This window comes from Oryx dammah, unplaced genomic scaffold, assembly GCF_014754425.2.
Source record: "Oryx dammah isolate SB20612 unplaced genomic scaffold, SCBI_Odam_1.1 HiC_scaffold_20, whole genome shotgun sequence".
NCBI lineage: Eukaryota > Metazoa > Chordata > Mammalia > Artiodactyla > Bovidae > Oryx > Oryx dammah.
The window spans coordinates 48,074,888-48,094,989 of NW_024070204.1; the positions used below are offsets into that span (position 1 = coordinate 48,074,888).

Below are 20,102 nucleotides of genomic sequence, written 5' to 3' on the forward strand. Positions count from 1 at the left end.
TCTTACATCTGTATGTGACTAGTGGAAAAACTATAGCTTTGATTAGATGGACCTTTGTTAGCAAAATGATGTCTCTGCTTTTTAATACACTGTCTAGGTTTGTGACAGCTTTTCTTCCAAAGATCAAGTGTCTTTTAATTTCATGGCTGCAGTCACCATCCACAGTGATTTTGGAGCCCAAGAAAATAAAATCTGCTGTTTCCATTTTTTCCGTCTATTTGCCATGAAATGACGTGACCAGATGCCATGATCTTAGGTTTTTGAACGCTGAGTTTTAAGCCAGCTAGTTCACTCTTCTTTTTCACCTTCATCAACAGGCTCTTAACTTCCTCTTCAATTTCTGCCATTACGGTGGTATTATCTGCATATCTGAGGTTGTTGGTATTTCTCCCAGCAGTCTTGATTTCAGTTGGTGACGCATCCAGTCCAGCATTTCACATGATGTGAAAGAAAGTTAAAAGTGTTAGTTGCTCAGTCGTGTCCAGCTTTGCGATCCCACGGACTGCAGCCCATCAGGCTCTTCTGTCTATGGAATTCTCCAGGCAAGAATACTGGAGTGGGTTGCCATTCCCTCCTCCAGGGGATCTTCCCAACCCAGGGACTGAACCTGAGTCTGCCGTACTGCAAGCAGATTCTTTACCATCTGAGCCACCAGGGAAGCTCACATGATGTACTCTGCATGTTAAGTTAAATAGGCAGGGTGACAATATATAGCCTTGACATAGTCCTTTCCAAATTTTGAACCAGTCCATTATTCCATGTTCACTTCTAACTGCTGCTTCTTGACCTGCATAAGGGCTTCTCAGGAGGCAGGTAAGGTATTCCCATCTCTTTAAGAATTTTCCAGTTTGTTGTAAATTTGGGTATACAGTCCTTTTATTTTTCAATCTTATAATCCCTCTATTTTATGGGTTGGCAAACTTTCTATAAAGCGCTAGACTGTAAATACTTTAGGCTGTGGGCCAGATGGTCTCTGTTGCAGTTATTCAACTCTATGTATCAGAAAGAATACGTAAACAAATGTTTGTGGCTGTGTTCCAATAAAACTTTATTTACAAAAACAGATGACAGGCTGAATTTGGCCTGCAGATGTAGTTTGTTAATGCCTGCTCAGCTTACCCATATAATCTCTTCATTCTTACTCCTCTACCTAATCTGCTTCCTGTTACCTGTGGTCCTTTCACCTCTCACCAAAAATGCTATTCCCTCTCATTCTGCATCACTTCCATATTTCACTTAAAATCTACTGTGCTGAGCAAAACTGTGTTCTCTGGCTGGATGTCTTCCTATTGGTCCTTGCTTGAAATACAGATCTAGAAGTGTCACGCAAACTATTTCACATAACCAGAAATTTAAGACATTCAGAAAATGACTGAGACTTTTAGGTTAGTGGGTTAAAGAAAAGACTATTTGAATAAACAGTAACTTTCAATTTACCTGGTTCCAAGTTGAGGCATCTTTGGTCCTATATTGAATGTCATATTTCAGAGTTATAAAACTCTTAAAACGTGAGTCAGTCCATGTCAATTTTAAAATACTAGACAGTTCCTTTGAGCTGTTGACTGATAAAATATGTGGTGGATTGAGCTTCACTGAAAAATAAAAAAGATCCTAATGTTTACCATGGTTTACTTTTATAACTTCTTACAAAGTCCAATATACTCTTTATATTTTATTTCATAATATGCATTTATTCTCACCAAATGAACAAATCTGTCTAAAAAAAATACTATACCATGCTATTATAATGGAAGGAAAAGGTTCCTAAAGAAATTCTAGTTCTTTCCCTTGTCAATTTATTACATTTGCTAATATTTTCAGGTCCGGATATTAAAAGTTAAATAGTGATGACATATGGAATTTAAAAAGAGTATAAAAATGAAGCATATACACTATGACTATAATGCTATAAGATGTTTGATATCTGAATAGATATCAGAGATAATATTAAAAGTAAAAGCAGCTGCCAGTGTGGTTGGATTCTGGATATTTTTCTTTTTCCAAAGTATTTTTAATGTTGTTGATAAAGTTAATTTGTAGAAGTCACTAAGAAAATAAATGCTTATTATTTTTATATTAATTAGACTCAAAACTAATAAATTCTTAAATTTAGGTTTATAAGTACCTTTATCTATAGGATCAAAATTGATATGATCTGAGGCAACCTTCCCAAGGGCATTCTCTGCTTCTACCCAGACTTCAATGTTGACAAAATACACAGCAGGATAATCAACAGTGCATGAGGTGGGGGTGTCACGTTTTGCTTTACAATCATCAAACTTCTCTGTTGCCCTAAATACAAAAATGGTAAAATCAGTCATTAAAAATAGATTTGAATAAATTAAGAGTGAAAAAGGTTACTTGAAAAGAGTTTGATGAGACCCAGATTATCATAGCTTAGAATAAATAAGTTAATTTCAATAAGTTTAAAACAAACTATTGAACACTAGAAACAAAATTTGCTAAAATTCACCTGTTTTCTTTAAAACTGAGTTTGATCTATATCTTAAAACACAAGATTATTTTCAAAATTTTACTTCAAGAATATCATATTCAGAATCTTATGCTCTAACCCAATGACCCTTCTCCAAAACTTATTAGTGATATTAGTCCTGTTTTTTTCCTTTCCTTGAACAGAATCTTTACAGTATCAGCAATGTGTTTCTTTAAGCACAGTATGCTTTTTCAAAACACAATATGCTAGGAGGTGATAGAGCAGGTATAGAATTTCTATCCTTCCAGAAAATTCCCTCAGCCCTTTCCAACCACTAAACCACTTTCTAGTTTCTATTACCATAGAAAGTTTCAAGTGATATGACTAAATTTACTCACATACGTTTAAATCATGCATCAATTAAGAATATATATGCATATGTATGCATATATACATATATATATATATATATGCTGTTTTTTAAAACAGAAGGATAAATCAAAACCAAACCAAAACAGGTAACCTTTGGAAGGAGGGGGGAAATAAGGTAAAGGACACAGGGAATGGAGACTTCTATAAACATTCTTTGTCTTAGAAATTTGTGTGGATTAATTTATTACTTTATACAATGAAGAAAATTCTTAAAAACCACAAGCAAAATGAAACAGCTCGAAGAAAGGAGATATAGATGTTAGATAGATGAATTAACTAAAAACATATAGTCTGGATTTTAAATTGGAAATACCAGTATGAGTTCATGATGTATTTTATCTTAAAAACATTTTTAGTTCTTTCCACTAAAAAAGCCTAGAAACAACAACCTAGTAGCAATAAGCTCCCCAACACCCAGACTACAGTCTCTAAATTATATTCCACACAAAGTGGAACCATGACTACTTGGGAATTGGTTGATTCTAGGTCTGGAACAGAAAACAGAACCTGGAACATCATGCCACTTCAGGAATCAGGAAGCTATCAAAGAACTCATGAAGTTGTGTCAAAAGGATAAGCCAATCTGAAAAGTTCCCACTAAGATGGGACAATTTAAGTATTAAGAAGAATAACTGTAATAGATTAAAACACATCAAATCAAGAGTTCCCAATGGTCCAGTAGTTAAGACTCTGTGCTCCCAATGCAGGTGGTCAGGGTTTCACCCCGATCTGGGAACTAAATACCACATGCCGCAACTAAGAGTTCGCATGTTGCAACTAAAGAACCTGAATGATGCAAAGAAAATCAAAGACCCTGCATGCTGCACCTAAGACCTGGCACAGCCAAATAAATAACAAGACATCAAATGTTTAAATATGAATTCATAATGAGGAGAAAAATCTCTTGTATCTACCTTTGGAAGATGCCAGGGATTAATTAATCTAACTAATGATGTAAATGTTCAAGTGATTAAGGGTGAAAGTATATGGATGTCTGTAACTCACTCTGAAATTCATTAAAATGAGATGGGTTGGTAGATGGAGACAAGTACAGTAAAATGTTAACTGTAGAATCTAGGTAATGAGTATGTATAAATGTTCACTGTAAAATTCTTTCAACTTTACTTTACATTTGAAACAAAACTAAACGGAAATTCTGTTAATCCCTGAAACCATTGCTCAAATTTTAATATAAGAAAAACAAAAACAAACATCATAGGGTCGTTCCTAATGAAAATACATATAACTCCTATGAATTATTTTTTTTGGGGGAAAACTGATTAAATGTCTAGATCTAATGGCAGCTTTTAGTAAATAAAGGGACAGAGGAATGTGTTAAATGATGTAAAACCATTATTTTAACAACTGAACTGCAAAGAAAGAAGGTAGAACCTATGGTTAAGAGAGACAAGATATGTGAATTGGCAATATATGGTGATTACTTAAATCTTGATTTGACAAGTGTAAAAATATTTACATATATTCATGGAGCACCAGGCAAATTTGGCCTTGGAATGTGGAATGAAGCAGGGCAAAGACTTTTGCCAAGAAAATGCACGGGTCATAGCAAATACCCTCTTCCAACAACACAAGAGAAGACTCTACACATGGACATCACCAGATGGTCAACACCGAAATCAGATTGATTATATTCTTTGCAACCAAAGATGGAGAAGCTCTATACAGTCAACAAAAACAAGACCAGGAGCTGACTGTGGCTCAGATCATGAACTCCTTATTACTAAATTCAGACTTAAATTGAAGAAAGTAGAGGAAACCGCTAAACCATTCAGGTATGACCTAAATCAAATCCCTTATGATTATACAGCGGAAGTGAGAAATAAATTTAAGGGCCTAGATCTGATAGACAGAGTGCCCGATGAACTATGGGATGAGGTTCGTGACACTGTATAGGAGACAGGGATCAAGACCATCCCCATAGAAAAGAAATACAAAAAAGCAAAATGGCTGTCCGGGGGAACCTTACAAACAGCTGTGAAAAGAAGAGAGGCGAAAAGCAAAGGAGAAAAGGAAAGATATAAGCATCTGAATGCAGAGTTCCAGAGAACAGCAAGAAGAGATAAGAAAGCCTTCTTTAGCAATCAATGCAAAGAAATAGAGGAAAACAACAGAACGGGAAAGACTAGAGATCTCTTCAAGAAAATTAGAGATACCAAGGGAACATTTCATGCAAAGATGGGCTCGATAAAGGACAGAAATGGTCTGGACCTAACAGAAGCAGAAGATATTAAGAAGAGGTGGCAAGAATACACAGAAGAACTGTACAAAAAAGAGCTTCACGACCAAGATAATCATGATGGTGTGATCACTCATCCAGAGCCAGACATCCTGGAATGTGAAGTCAAGTGGGCCTTAGAAAGCATCACTACGAACAAAGCTAGTGGAAGTGATGGAATTCCAGTTGAGCTGTTTCAAATCCTGAAAGATGATGCTGTGAAAGTGCTGTACTCAATATGCCAGCAAATTTGGAAAACTCAGCAGTGGCCACAGGACTGGAAAAGGTCAGTTTTCATTCCAATCCCAAAGAAAGGCAATGCCAAAGAATGCTCAAACTACCACAATTGCACTCATCTCACATGCTAGTAAAGTAATGCTCAAATTCTCCAAGCCAGACTTCAGCAATACGTGAACCGTGAACTTCCAGATGTTCAAGCTGGTTTTAGAAAAGGCAGAGGAACCAGAGATCAAATTGCCAACATCCGCTGGATCATGGAAAAAGCAAGAGAGTTCCAGAAAAACATCTATTTCTGCTTTATTGACTATGCCAAAGCCTTTGACTGTGTGGATCACAATAAACTGTGGAAAATTCTGAAAGAGATGGGAATACCAGACCACCTGACCTGCCTCTTGAGAAACCTAAATGCAGGTCAGGAAGCAGAAGTTAGAACTGGACATGGAACAGCAGACTGGTTGCAAATAGGAAAAGGAGTATGTCAAGGCTGTATATTGTCACCCTGCTTATTTAACTTCTATGCAGAGTACAGCATGAGAAACGCTGGACTGGAAGAACACAAGCTGGAATCAAGACTGCCGGGAGAAATATCAATCACCTCAGATATGCAGATGACACCACCCTTATGGCAGAAAGTGAAGAGGAACTAAAGAGCCTCTTGATGAAAGTGAAAGAGGAGAGTGAAAAAGTTGGCTTAAAGCTCAACATTCAGAAAACGAAGATCATGGCATCTGGTCCCATCACTTCATGGGAAATAGATGGGGAAACAGTGGAAACAGTGTCAGACTTTATTTTGGGGGGCTCCAAAATCACTGCAGATGGTGATTGCAGCCATGAAATTAAAAGACGCTTACTCCTTGGAAGAAAAGTTATGACCAACCTCGATAGTATATTCAAAAGCAGAGACATTACTTTGCTGACTAAGATCCATCTAGTCAAGGCTACGGTTGTTCCAGTAGTCATGTATGGATGTGAGAGTTGGACTGTGAAGAAGGCTGAGCGCTGAAGAATTGATGCTTTTGAACTGTGGTATTGGCGAAGACTCTTGAGAGTCCCTTGGACTGCAAGGAGATCCAACCAGTCCATTCAGAAGGAGATCAGCCCTGGGATTTCTTTGGAAGGAATGATGCTAAAGCTGAAACTCCAGTCCTTTGGCCACCTCATGTAAAGAGTTGACTCATTGGAAAAGACTGTGATCCTGGGAGGGATTGGGGGCAGGAGGAGAAGGGGATGACAGAGGATGAGATGGCTGGATGGCATCACTGACTCGATGGACATGAGTCCTAGCAAACTCCGGGAGTTGGTGATGGACAGGGAGGCCTGGCATGTTGCGATTCATCAGGTCGCAAAGAGTCAGACATGACTGAGCGACTGAACTGAACTGAATTCATAGGACAACTGGGAAAATTTGAACACTAATTAAAAATGTAACAATATGAGAGTATTTTCCATTATATTTGGATTTTTTTTAAGTGTCCTTCTCTTTTCCATTAAAGTACTAAAATATTTATGGATGAGATGATGTCTATTTTTTAAAAGCAATTTGAGTGTGGGGTATATATAAAGTAAGACTGGTAATGGGCTGATAATTATTGAAGCTTGGTGATGAGCGTGAGGATTTCTTACACTATTCTTTCTACTTTCATGTTTCAGGTGTTCTAAAATAAAAAGTTAAATAAAACATTTAAAACTATGCATTTAATAATACTACCGCACAAGATAAAAACTCTAACACAAAGGCAAACTTAATAAATTCAATGTACAACAAATTTAAAATAACTTGCCACTCAGATTTTAAAGTGTAGTTTGTTTCCAGGTGTGTTTCCCTTCCAGGATCCCACTGACACATCATTTTCTTTCCTTCATTCACAATGCAACTCAAATTTTTAGGTTTTTCAGGAGGCACTAAAAGGGAAAAATAAGCAAATTTCAAAAAGCTTCATATTCGCAAAAAGCATGCAATTTATATATTCCTCTAGACATTTAAGATAACCAAAATCAGACAGAAAAAAACAAAACCAAAAAAAGATATAATGAAATACTGGTTACTAAAACATTAATTTCTTTTCTACGTAAATTCAAACATTTTAGATAGTAACATACATTTTCTATCATACTTGTCATTAATAGGTATGTTTCAAATTAACTTTCTGCACAAAGTCAACTTTTATTTATAGCTGGAAAGCATTATCAACTGACTTCTCAAGTGTATTTTAGAAACTAATACTTGAATGTTGGTAAGAGGCAAGTAAATAGAAGTAAAAATGATTCATTTATCTCTCTCCCTTCCCAAACTCTGCTGGCAAGAAAGCAAATGCTAAAATTATAGTGTTAGATGATCCACAAATTTGGCAATCCATTCTTGGATCATAGTAAATTTGTCTACTTCAATATAAAAGGATCCTCCACTATTGATTCACTTTCTTCAGATAGTTGCTTTACACTGCATTTTCTCCACAACTAAGGAATATTGAAAGTTACTAGGAGCACAGTCACAGATTTCAACTCAACATTTTTGGTGGGTATCTCTTGTCAAAATGTTTTTCTAGAAAGCTGACAGGTACTTGACTTTCAGGAAAAATATTAAACTTGTGTTACTCCTTAGGCTTTTATATATTTGTAATGCAAATGCAATTCTACTTCTAAGCTTATTTTTTTTAAAACATTAAAAAGAAAAAACAGTCCAAAACTCACTGAGCTGACAGTTACTGCATTTCAAAAAGACCAAAAGACAATGGAGATTAAAGATGTAATTCAACAGTCATGACAAAGTCTGAAATTAAAAAAGTAAAACAAAACTTACAGCCTGAAATGATTCTGATTCCATAAATACTCCGATTAATCTGTCCAAACATACGAATGTTGCAAGTGAGCAGAGCATTTATTAAAGTTATATTTGGAAATGTGACACTAGATGCTGTTCTGTTTATGACAGCATATTGTTCATAAGGAACAGGAACACGGCCTGTTTTCCAGAAAATGTCATTAGCAGTCACATGATAATCATCCATACATTTTTCTTTTAGCACACAAACTGCCGTGAAATTCGAACCAAGTTGTACAACTGAAGATTCAGGGTGGATATGAGCACATGGAACTATAAGTTCCCCTGGAAAGGAATAATAACAGAAAATGTAAGAATAGACTGAATTTTTCTGGTACAAAATGTCATTCTATATCAGTACAGTTTCTCTACCATCATTAAAATATCTCTAAAGACACAGAAAAAGAGGAAACGCAGTGAAAGTTAGTATCAACAGAATTTAATGTCTAAATTTGAAAAGAATTATACTGATTATGTGGCAGATGGAGCTGGATTTTACAAAAAAAAAAAAAAAAACCTATGCAAATTTCAGCCCTTTTTATAACATTCTACTTTGCTTTAGGAAATAGTTTGCCTGCAGGGTGATTCATATTTGCTCTACCACCAATTCTGTTTCTCAACTCACACCCAGTGTCTAAATAGACCCACCAGAAGACAGGCGATGGTCTCTGCTTCTCGCCAGTCCTGAATGCCTTTGAGGGTGCAGATAGGGACACACAAAGACAGTATACATGTTCTTATGTCAAAATCAAACAAAAAGTAAAGAGCAAGGGTGTAGCAAAATAAAAACAGGATGAGTAAAATAAGATGATAAAATACACTGGTTTTACCAATAAGTATATGGGATACAATCTCATATTAAAAAATAAAAAACCAAATTATATTAAAAAGTAAAATGCAACTACATGATTTTCCTATGACCTACTCTATGCTGATGACATGTAAACCCCTCTTTCTGACTCTAATTTTCTGTTTTCAGTGGCTTATAAGACATCCACTTGAAATATTTCATAAGTACTTTAAAATGAACATGTCTAAAATTATATGTATCATAGTTCATTTCAGTCGCTCAGTCGTGTCCGACTCTTTGTGACCCCATGGACTGCACCATGTCAGGCTTCCCTGTCCATCACCAACTCCCGGAGTTTACTCAAACTCATGTCCATCGAGTTGGTGATGCCACCCAACAATCTCATCCTCTCTTGTCCCCTTCTCCTCTCATCTTCAATCTTTCCCAGCATCAGGGTCTTTTCAAATGAGTCAGTTCTTGGCATCAGGTGGCCAAAGTATTGGAGTTTCAGCTTTACCATCATTCCTTCCAATGAATATTCAGGACTGATTTCCTTTTGGATAGACTGGTTGGATCTCCTTGCAGTCTATGAGACTCTCAAGAGTTTTCTCCAACACCACAGTTCAAAGGCATCAATTCTTTGGCGCTCAGCTTTCTTTACAATCCAACTCTCACATCCATACATGACTACTGGAAAAACCATAGCTTTGACTAGATGGATCTTTGTTGGCAAAATAATGTCTCTGCTTATTAATAAGCTGTCTTGGTCATAGCTTTTCTTCCAAGGAGCAAGCATCATTTAATTTCATGGCTGCAGTCACCATCTGCAGTGCTTTTGGAGCCCACGAAAATAAAGTCTGTCACTGTTTCCAGTGTTCCCCATCTATTTGCCTTGAAGTGATGGGACCAGATGCCATGATCTTAGTTTTCTGAATGTTGAGCTTTAAGCCAACTTCTTCACTCTCCTCTTTCACTTTCATCAACAGGTTCTTTAGTTCCCCTTCACTTTCTGCAATATCTGAAATTATTGGTATTTCTCCTGGCAATCTGAGTCCAGCCTGTGCTTCCTCCAGCCCAGTGTTTCTCATGATGTAGTCTGCATACAGGTTAAATAAGCAGGGTGACATAATACACCTTTGACATACTCCTTTCCCGATTTGGAACCAGTCTGTTGTCCATGTCTGGTTCTAACTGTTGCTTCTTGACCTGCATACAGATTGGTCAGGAGGCAGGTCAGGTGGTTTGGTATACCCTTCTCTTGAAGAATTTTCCACAGTTTGTTGTGATCCACACAGTCAAAGGCTTTGGTATAGTCAATAAAGCAGAAATAGATGTTTTTCTGGAACTCTCTTGCCTTTCTGATGATTCAGTGGATGTTGGCAATTTGATCTCTGGTTCCTCTGCCTTTTCTAAAACCAGCTTGAACATTTGGAAGTTCTCAGTTCACATACTGGTGAAGCCTGGCTTGGAGAATTTTGAGCATTACTTTGCTAACATGTGAGATGAGTGCAATTGTGCAGTAGTTTGAGCATTCTTTGGCACTGCTTTTCTTTGGGATTGGAATTAAAACTGACCTTTTCCAGTCCTGTGGCCACTGCTGAGTTTTCCAAATTTGCAGCATCATCTTTCAGGATTTGAAATAGCTCAACTGGAATTCTGTCACCTCCACTAGCTTTGTTCATAGTGATGCTTCCTAAGACCCACTTGACTTCACATTCCAGGATGTCTGGCTCTAGGTGAGTGATCACATCATCATGATTATCTGGGTCATGAAGCTCTTTTCTGGACAGTTCTTCTGTGTGTTCTTGCCACCTCTTTAATATCTTCTGCTTCTGTTAGGTCCATACCATTTCTGTCCTTTATTGTGCCCATCTTTGCATGAAAATTCCCTTAGTATCTCTAATTTTCTTATCTCTAGTCTTTTTCATTCTATTGTTTTCCTCTATTTCTTTGCACTGATCACTGAGGAAGGCTTTCTTATCTCTTCTTGCTATTCTTTGGAACTCTGCAAATGGGTATATCTTTCCTTTTCTCCTTTGCCTTTCACTTCTCTTCTTTTCATACCTGTTTTTAAGGCCTCTTCAGACAACCATTTTGCCTTTTTGCATTTCTTTTTCTTGGGGATAGTCTTGATCAATGCCTCTTGTACCATGTCATGAACCTCCATTCATAGCTCTTCAAGCATTCTATCAGATCTAGTCCGTTGAATCTATTTGTCACTTCCACTGTATAATTGTAAGGGATTTGATTTAGGTCATACCTGAAAGGTCTAGTAGTGTTCCATACTTTCTTCAATTTAAGTCTGAATTTGACAATAAGGAGTTCATGATCTTAGCCACAGTCAGCTCCCAGTCTTGTTTTTGCTGACTGTATAAAGTTTCTCCATGTTTGGCTGCAAAAAATATAATCAATCTGACTTCGGTATTGACCATCTGGTGATGTCCATGTGTAGAGTCTTCTCTTGTGTTGTTGGAAGAGCGTGTTTGCTATGACCAGGGCGTTCTCTTGACAAAACTCTGTTAGCCTTTGTCGTGATTCATTCTGTACTGCAAGGCCAAATTTGCCTGTTACTCCAGGTGTTTCTGGACTTCCCCCTTTTGCATTCTAGTCCCCTATTATGAAAAGGACATCTTTTTTTGGTGTTAGTTCTAAAAGGTGTTATAGGTCTTCATAGAACTGTTCAACTTCAGCTTCTTCAGTTACTGGTCGGGGCATAGACTATGTATCACAGTCCCTTCCAAACTTATTCTTTCTTCTTCTCACTTCCCTATTTCCGCTGAGACACTACTCCCATCCAGTTGCCTAGGCCAGATAACCTTGCAGTCCTCATTCTCTCATTAGCCTCCTCCCACACTCCCTGGGTCTTTTTGTTTCTATATTCTTAGTATGTATAACAACCTCTTCTCATCAACCCTACTTTGGCTGCTGGCACTCGGGCTATCACATTATACCACAATCTGACCTCCTTCTAGTTTATCTTAAACATACAGTTTCCAAAGTTACTGTTCAAAAATGATTATGGCATTTCCCTATTTTAAATTATTTAATGCCTACCTATTACCATCAAGATAAAATGCTCAATATTTGACATGATTCTATCCTTCTTCTCTATTCTCACTCTCTAGAAACTTAAGGCAGCTTTCTTGAGTGAATGCCAATGGAATTTGAAGTTCTAACAGCTTTAATTTATTCACTTGGAAAATGAAGTTAATAATGACTATCTTGAAAGTTTTTTGAGATTAGATATTAGTTATGTAAAGAATCTACTACAATGCCTGGTCTTCAAAAGGCCTCCAATAAATGGTAGCCTGTCACCACTGCCTGGCTTCCCTGGTGTCTCAGTGGTGAAGAATCTACCTGCCAGTGCAGGAGATGCAGGTTTGCTCCTGGGTTGGGAGGATCCCCTGGAGAAGGAAATGGCATCCCACTCTAGTATTCTTGCCTGGAGAATCCCATGGACAGAAGAGCCTGGTGGGCTACCATCCCTGGTGTTGCAAAAGAGGGACTAAACAACAACAAATCATCATTACTACTATTATCCAGAGACAAGCAATCTAGTCACATTGACTCTGGAAAGGTCTCTCAGAGGTGACGGGTTCTAGCAGTTAAGGTAAAAGATGTATAGAATCAGAGAATCAAAAAACTGATAACAACCTTGGAGAGAATCTACTTCAATCATTTATTTTATAAAGAACGCTGAGATACTTTTATGGAGTAAACCTCAAATATCAGGCAGATTCTTCCAATTCTCAACTTGGTCCCAGGCTAGACTGCACAAAGGATAAAACTACTTTTAAAAACTCAACAATTAACTTCTTATTCCATATCTGTCATGCCCAGAGTGAAACTGTTTGTTTCAAAGCTTGTGCTGTGGCCTGTTTGTGTGGCCTTCCATTACTGATGCATGGCTGTGGCACGTCCTAGCACACAAGCTCCTGTCAATGTCCATCCCGTGACAGAGTTACCCTGTGACAATGAGAAAGTCCTTAAAACCCCTCCAATCACACTTTGTTCCTTGGTAAAATCATTCCTATTTGACTTTCTCTTTAATAATGAGAGGGAACCTTACCTAGGAAATATACTTCAGAGTACTAAAGAACATGAGATATAGCCAGAGACTAAATAACAATTTTTAATCACACAGAATAAGAAATACTAGAAACAGGCAAATGTTCCAGTTTGCGAAATGAAGCACAGGCTCACTGAAACCATCCTGTGCCAAATGAAACCCGCTTTTACAGGGTTACCAGGCTGATTTTTGACTACTCTTGACCTATAAAAACAGGTATTTCATAACTTCAAACTAAAACATTTTCATTTGATTACCTACATATAAAAAAATCACTGACTAAAAAAAGTCAATGAGAGGGAGGCTAAAGGATTATGTTGAAGTGCCTCCCCTCAAACCTTGGGGCAGTCTGTACTTTCCAAAGAAGGTCATACTTATAAATGTATCCCATTCAACATGCTCATCTTACAAAGTGACTAATACTCCTCCAAAGAAATGAGGTCTATGTTTCCCTTTTGCTCTCAGATCTTTGAGGGTGCTTATGCCTGCCCCAGCCAACAGAGTGTGCTAAGTGACTTCCAAAGCTAGATCATAAAAAAATACAACTTCTGACTAGCTCTCTTTTTCTCTTGCGACATCTGCCATGGAACCCAGCCACATGTAAGGAAGCCAAGGCCACAAGGACAGACCACATGTGGTGTTCTAGCTAAGAGCCCCAAAGCCCTGAATCTACAGCCATCATCAACACCAAACATAATAAGTGAATGAGACTTCAGATGACTCCAGCTCCTCATCACTAAATATTCTAGCTGAGGGCCCAGATATCACAGAGAAAAGAAGAATCTCTGTGTCTGACTGAGCCAGTCACACATAAACCATGAGAAATAATAAGTAATACCATTTTAAGGCATGAAGCTTTAGAGTCATCTGTCTGGCAGCAACAGATAATATAGTCCTGTTATTTTCAACCTTTTTATCAACAACTTAGGGGGAAAACAGACACACACACACTTATCAAATCAGCAAAAGATCATAATGGATTGCCAACAATTTGGATAATGTCAGGATTCAAAATTATGCTGAAGGACTAGACTGATAGGCTAATAAATCTGGCAAAATCATCTTTTATTTAGGTTGATAAATAAATATAGAGTGAAGGGGAAATGGCTTAAAAGTAATTGACGTGAAAACAATCTGAGAATTTTCAGTGACTGGTAGGTAGATGGCTTAACATTAAACTACAGTGTATCTTAACTGGCAAAGAATTATGCTGCTTTAATAAAAATGATCCTTCAAAAGTAAATAATAAAATCACTATACTCAGAATATGTCGAGTTCTGATATATTTTTTCCTTAAGTGCATTTTATTCAAACCTTAATAATAAATATATTATTACTTTCCTTTTTATAAAGTGTACTATGGGCCAGGTACTGCCCAAATGCCTTCTGTGTATTAACTCATTTAAATCTCACAATAACCCTAGAAGTTAGAGACATTACTATCCCCATCTTACAGATCATGAAACCAAGACACAAATTAAGTGACTGGCTAAAGTTTCATTGTTGTTAACTAGAATTAAGTAGGATGGTGAGGTGAAGGTGAGGTGAAGTCGCTCAGTCGTGTCCGACTCTTTGCGACCCCATAGACTGTCAGGCTTCTCCATCTATGGAATTTTCCAGGCAAAAGTACTGGAGTGGGTTGCCATTTCCTTCTCCAGAGGATCTTCCCAACCCAGGGATCAAACCCGGGTCTCCCACATTGTAGGCACGCTTTACCGTCTGAGCCAAATGATATGGAAAATCAAGGGAAGAGTCAGGAGGGTAATCAGTGCATACAGATTGGAAGTCAAGTCCTACAAATAATAATTAGGATAACTAGGTAAATTTAATTTGGGCAAGAGAGGGGTTAGAAAGCATTCCTTCAATACTTGAAGACTTAAACAGTAGAAAAGGAAAGTGGACCTACAATAGAAGGATTTTTAAGATTAATGAGAAAAAGTTACAAGGAAGAAAATTTGGGTTTAAGACTAAGGAAAGACTTTTAAATGAGAAAAAATTTCAGCTTAAGGTTTGTATCATTTCCAGTGTTTAAAAAGAGGCTTTGTTCTTGAATTTGAAGAGGGTTTGACTTAGAGCAATACTTCTCTAATTATCTGGGGTAAAGGATCAGTTTAGGTTTTCTTCACCCAATCCTTTAGAGACATACACTTTTGTTTTATATTATGTTTGATGAGGCAAGTCCATTGATCACATACTTGGATATCATGGCTATGTCAAATTGTTAAAAGCGTTTCTAAATATTTATTCTTCATTTCTGTACTCATCTCATTATGGGCCAATAACAACCAGTTCTTAGGCTGTGGACCAGTTGGAGCAGTATTGCTCTAGGTAATCGTTCTTCTGGTATCACGATCTCACTTCTGCTCAGTGACATCTTTGGCTATTAAGGAGTGAAGTGCTAAAAGTTAACAAACCTGATTCTGTTTCTTTATTTAAAAAAATAAACAAAATCCCCCTTTTTCCTTCTCAATATTAAACTTACTATTAGTACAGCTGAACAAGATTTAGGATTACCGACTGCTTCAACTCAAATTATACAAATTATAATTTGTCAAGAGCATTTTAACTTGAGTCCATTTTTAAGACAACATCGTTCTTTCAATAACGATCCTAAAGAATAAATATGTAAGCATAATTATATAATTATTCAGCAATACACAAACCTAATTTGTGGGATTGGGAGGTAGGATATCTCATGAACCTTACCTATAGATTCAGTGGTGAGGAAAATAAACAAGGCTTGCACTATCCAAGTTTGCAATGTGAACATCTTGCATAGATATTTCTGTAAAAGACACATGCAATATTATTTTAAATATTTTTACTCTTACTATGCATAATAAAGACACAAGATCTAAAGCTCTTTTGTTTCCATTGTCTAGTTGTTTTCTAAAAGGTGGTAAAATTCTTGTGAGAATGCAGAAAACAAACTGAACTCTTCAGAATATTTTTCTTTATTCCCCCTAATGTTATGGCTACATAAAATACAGCTGGGAAACATACTTTATACTTTGGTGGTTTTAGTCCCTAGGTGATGTCCAATTCTTGTGACCCCATGGACTGGAGCCCACCAGGCTCCTGTGTCCATGACATTTCCCAGGCAAGAATACTGGAGTGGGTTGCCATTTCCTTCTCCAGAGGATCTTCTGGACCCAGGGATTAAACCCAGGTCTGCATTGCAGGCAGATTCTTTATTGACTAAGCCACCAGGGAAGCCCAATTTATACTTTAAGGTCAATTAAAAGAGCAATCCTGTTTCTATATTATGAAGTCTTGCACTGCTAGTAAATACTCTGTGAGACTGAAGAGTTCAGAGAGACAAATTTCTACATGGCAAAACCTCACCACTGGCAAGTTCAAAAGATAATAGCCAAATAGGAAAAAAAGAAGCTTGTAATTGATAGTCTGACCAAAATTATCCCAATATATGAAGAATGCCTACAAATCACTACAAAAATTCCAACACCTCACCTTCCCTGTTTAGAAGAAAACATGCAAGATGAGCCAAAGAGGCATTTTATAGAGAAGGAAACACAAGTAACTCAAACATATGAAATGATACTTTCACCTCACTCATAACTAGATACAAATTAAAACAAGCCTGATAGGAATGTAAGATGATACATACACTTTGGAAAACAATTTGGCAGTTCTTTACGAATTAAAAGCACATCATAAGACTTAGCATTTCCACTCCTAATAATGTATCCAAGAGAAATAAAAATAAATGTCCATATGAAAACTTATATCCAAACCTACAGCAGTTTTGCTTATAATAGCCCCAAACTAGAAACAATCCAAATGTCAATCAACTGGTGAAAGGATAAACAAATATTCAAACAGCAGTATATCCATACAATAGAATACTACTCAGCAATAAAAGGGGACGGACTAGTGATACAGGGAAGAGCATGAACAAATCTCAAAAGCACTATGTTGAATGAAAGAAGCCATACAAAACAGGCTATATTCCAAATAGGGAAAGGAGTACGTCAAGGCTGTATATTGTCACCTGCTTATTTAACTTATATGCAGAGTACATCATGTGAAACACTGGGCTGGATGAAGTACAAGCTGGGATCAAGATTGCGGGGAGAAATATCAATAACCTCAGATATACAGATGACACCACCTTTATGGCAGAAAGGGAAGAACTAAAGAGCCTCTTGATGACAGTGAAAAAGGAGTGAAAAAGTTGGCTTAAAGCTCAACATTCAGAAAACTAAGATCATGGCATCTGGTCCCATCACTTCATGGCAAACAGATGTGGAAACAGTGACCGATGTCTATTTTGGGAGGCTCCAAAATCACTGCAGATGGTGACTGCAGCCATGAAATTAAAAGACGCTTGCTCATTACTCACCTAGAACCAGACATCCTGGAATGTGAAGTCAATTGGGTCTTAGGAAGCATCACTATGAACAAAGCTAGTGGAGGTGACGGAATTCCAGTTGAACTATTTCAAATCCTGAAAGATGATGCTGTGAAAGTGCTGCACTCAATATGCCAGCAAATTTGGAAAACTCAGCAGTGGCCACAGGACTGGAAAAAGTCAGTTTTCATTCCAGTTCCAAAAAAAGGCAATGCCAAAGAATGCTCAAACTACCGCAAAATTGCACTCATCTCACACGCTAGTAAAGTAATGCTCACAATTCTCCAAGCCAGGCTTCAGCAATACGTGAACTGTGAACTTCCCGATGTTCAGCTGGTTTTAGAAAAGGCAGAGGAACCAGAGATCAAATTGCCAACATCCGCTGGATCATGGAAAAAGCAAGAGAGTTCCAGGAAAAACATCTATTTCTGCTTTATTGACTATGCCAAAGCCTTTGACTGTGTGGATCACAATAAACTGGAAAATTCTGAAAGAGATGGGAATACCAGACCACCTGACCTGCCTCTTGAGAAACCTAAATGCAGGTCAGGAAGCAGAAGTTAGAACTGGACATGGAACAGCAGACTGGTTTCAAATAGGAAAAGGAGTACGTCAAGGCTGTATATTTGTCACCCTGTTTATTTAACTTCTGTGCAGAGTACATCATGAGAAACGCTGGGCTGGAAGAAGCACAAGCTGGAATCAAGATTGCCAGGAGAAATATCAATCACCTCAGATATGCAGATGACACCACCCTTATGGCAGTAAGTGAAGAGGAACTAAAGAGCCTCTTGATGAAAGTGAAAGAGGAGAGTGAAAAAGTTGGCTTAAAGCTCAACATTCAGAAAACGAAGATCATGGCATCTGGTCCCATCATTTCATGGGAAATAGATGGGGAAACAGTGGAAACAGTGTCAGACTTTATTTTGGGGGGGCTCCAAAATCACTGCAGATGGTGACTGCAGCCATGAAATTAAAAGACGCTTAGTCCTGGGAAGGAAAGTATGACCAACCTAAACAGCATATTCAAAAGCAGAGACATTACTTTGCCAACAAAGGTCCATCTAGTCAAGGCTATGGTTTTTCCTGTGGTCATGTATGGATGTGAGAGTTGGACTGTGAAGAAAGCTGAGCGCCGAAGAATTGATGCTTTTAAACTGTGGTGTTGGAGAAGACTCTTGAGAGTCCCTTGGACTGCAAGGAGATCCGACCAGTCCATTCTGAAGGAGATCAGCCTTGGGATTACTTTGGAAGGAATGATGCTAAAGCTGAAACTCCAGTCCTTTGGCCACCTCATGCGAAGAGTTGACTCATTGGAAAAGACTCTGATGCTGGGAGGGATTGGGGGCAGGAGGAGAAGGGGATGACAGAGGATGAGATGGCTGGATGGCATCACTGACTCGATGGATGTGAGTCTGAGCGAACTCTGGGAGTTGGTGATGGACAGGGAGGCCTGGCATGCTGCGATTCATGGGGTCGCAAAGAGTCGGACACGACTGAGCGACTGAACTGAACTGAACTGCTCCTTGAAGAAAAGCTATGACAAACCTAGATGGCATATTAAAAAGCAGAGACGTTTCTTTGGCAACAAAGGTCCATCTAGTCAAGGCTATGGTTTTTCCAGCAGTCATGTATGGATGTGTGAGGTGGACTATAAAGACAGCTGAGTGCCAAGAAGTAATGCTTTTGAACTGTGGTGTTGAAGACGAGTCTTTGGAGTCCCTTGGACTGCAAGGACATCAAACCAGCCCATCCTAAAGGAAATAAGTACTGAATAGTCATTGGAAGGACTGATACTGAAGCTGAAACTCCAATACTTTGGCCACCTGATGCAAAGAACTGACTCATTTGAAAAGACCCTGATGCTGAGAAAGATTGAGGACAAGAGAAGGGGATGACAGAGGATGAGATGTTTGGATGGCATCACCAACTCAATGGACATGAGTTTTAGTAAACTCCGGGAGTTGGTAATGGACAGAGAGGCCTGGTGTGCTGCAGTCCATGGGGTCACAAAGAGTTGGACATGAGTGAGTGAGTGAACTGAACTGATATAATGTAAAATTATATATATGAGAAATTCAACAAATGACAAAACTAGGGAAAGGGGAATAGATATAAAGGGGCACAAAGGAGCTTGTGGGGACAGAAATGTGCTATGAATTGACTATGGTGGTGATAAAAATTCTATACATTTGTCAAAATTTACCAAATTGTATCAAGAATTGTGAAGGCTCTGAGATTTGATCCTACTTACAAGTTAACCTGTTAGTTTCATGGATATTGGCGGAAGACACAAGACTCTTGAGTCAGCTACATATGATTTTATTACTCATACCAAGAACACCAATTAGGATTAACAGCATTTTCCTGTGCCAGTTGCCCAAACTCCAATTCACAGAACGCTGTGAAAAGTGTCATGGAACACCTGTACCTGCAGAGGGTTGTGTTCCAGGAGAGGAAGACTAAGCTTATTGGAAACCTTAATCTTTTAAAATGGCAAGAAGCACACCTGCTGGAGAAGGAAATGGCAACCCACTCCAGTATTCTTGCATGGAAAATCCCATGGATGGAGAAACCTGGCAGGCTACAGTCCATGGGGTCACGAAGAGTCAGAAATGGCTGGGCAACTAACACACACACACACACACACACACTCACTCACTCTCTCTCTCTCTCTCTCAGTCTTCTCAAAGGACAGCTCTAATCAC

The 20,102-nt window shown here is 38.1% G+C and overlaps 1 protein-coding gene across 1 annotated transcript in view; it reads right to left on the reverse strand.

The window, feature by feature from the left end:
• Positions 1-20,102, reverse strand: part of IL6ST (interleukin 6 cytokine family signal transducer) — a 70,048-nt gene that overhangs the window by 29,188 nt on the left and 20,758 nt on the right. Inside the window, exons 2-6 of the mRNA XM_040262548.1 lie at positions 15,729-15,807; positions 8,143-8,448; positions 7,124-7,244; positions 2,126-2,292; positions 1,438-1,592 (exon numbers count right to left, since the gene is read on the reverse strand). Of these exons, the coding sequence (XP_040118482.1) occupies positions 1,438-1,592; positions 2,126-2,292; positions 7,124-7,244; positions 8,143-8,448; positions 15,729-15,792 (813 nt within the window). The 5' untranslated portion in view covers positions 15,793-15,807. The remainder of the gene's footprint in view (positions 1-1,437; positions 1,593-2,125; positions 2,293-7,123; positions 7,245-8,142; positions 8,449-15,728; positions 15,808-20,102) is intronic.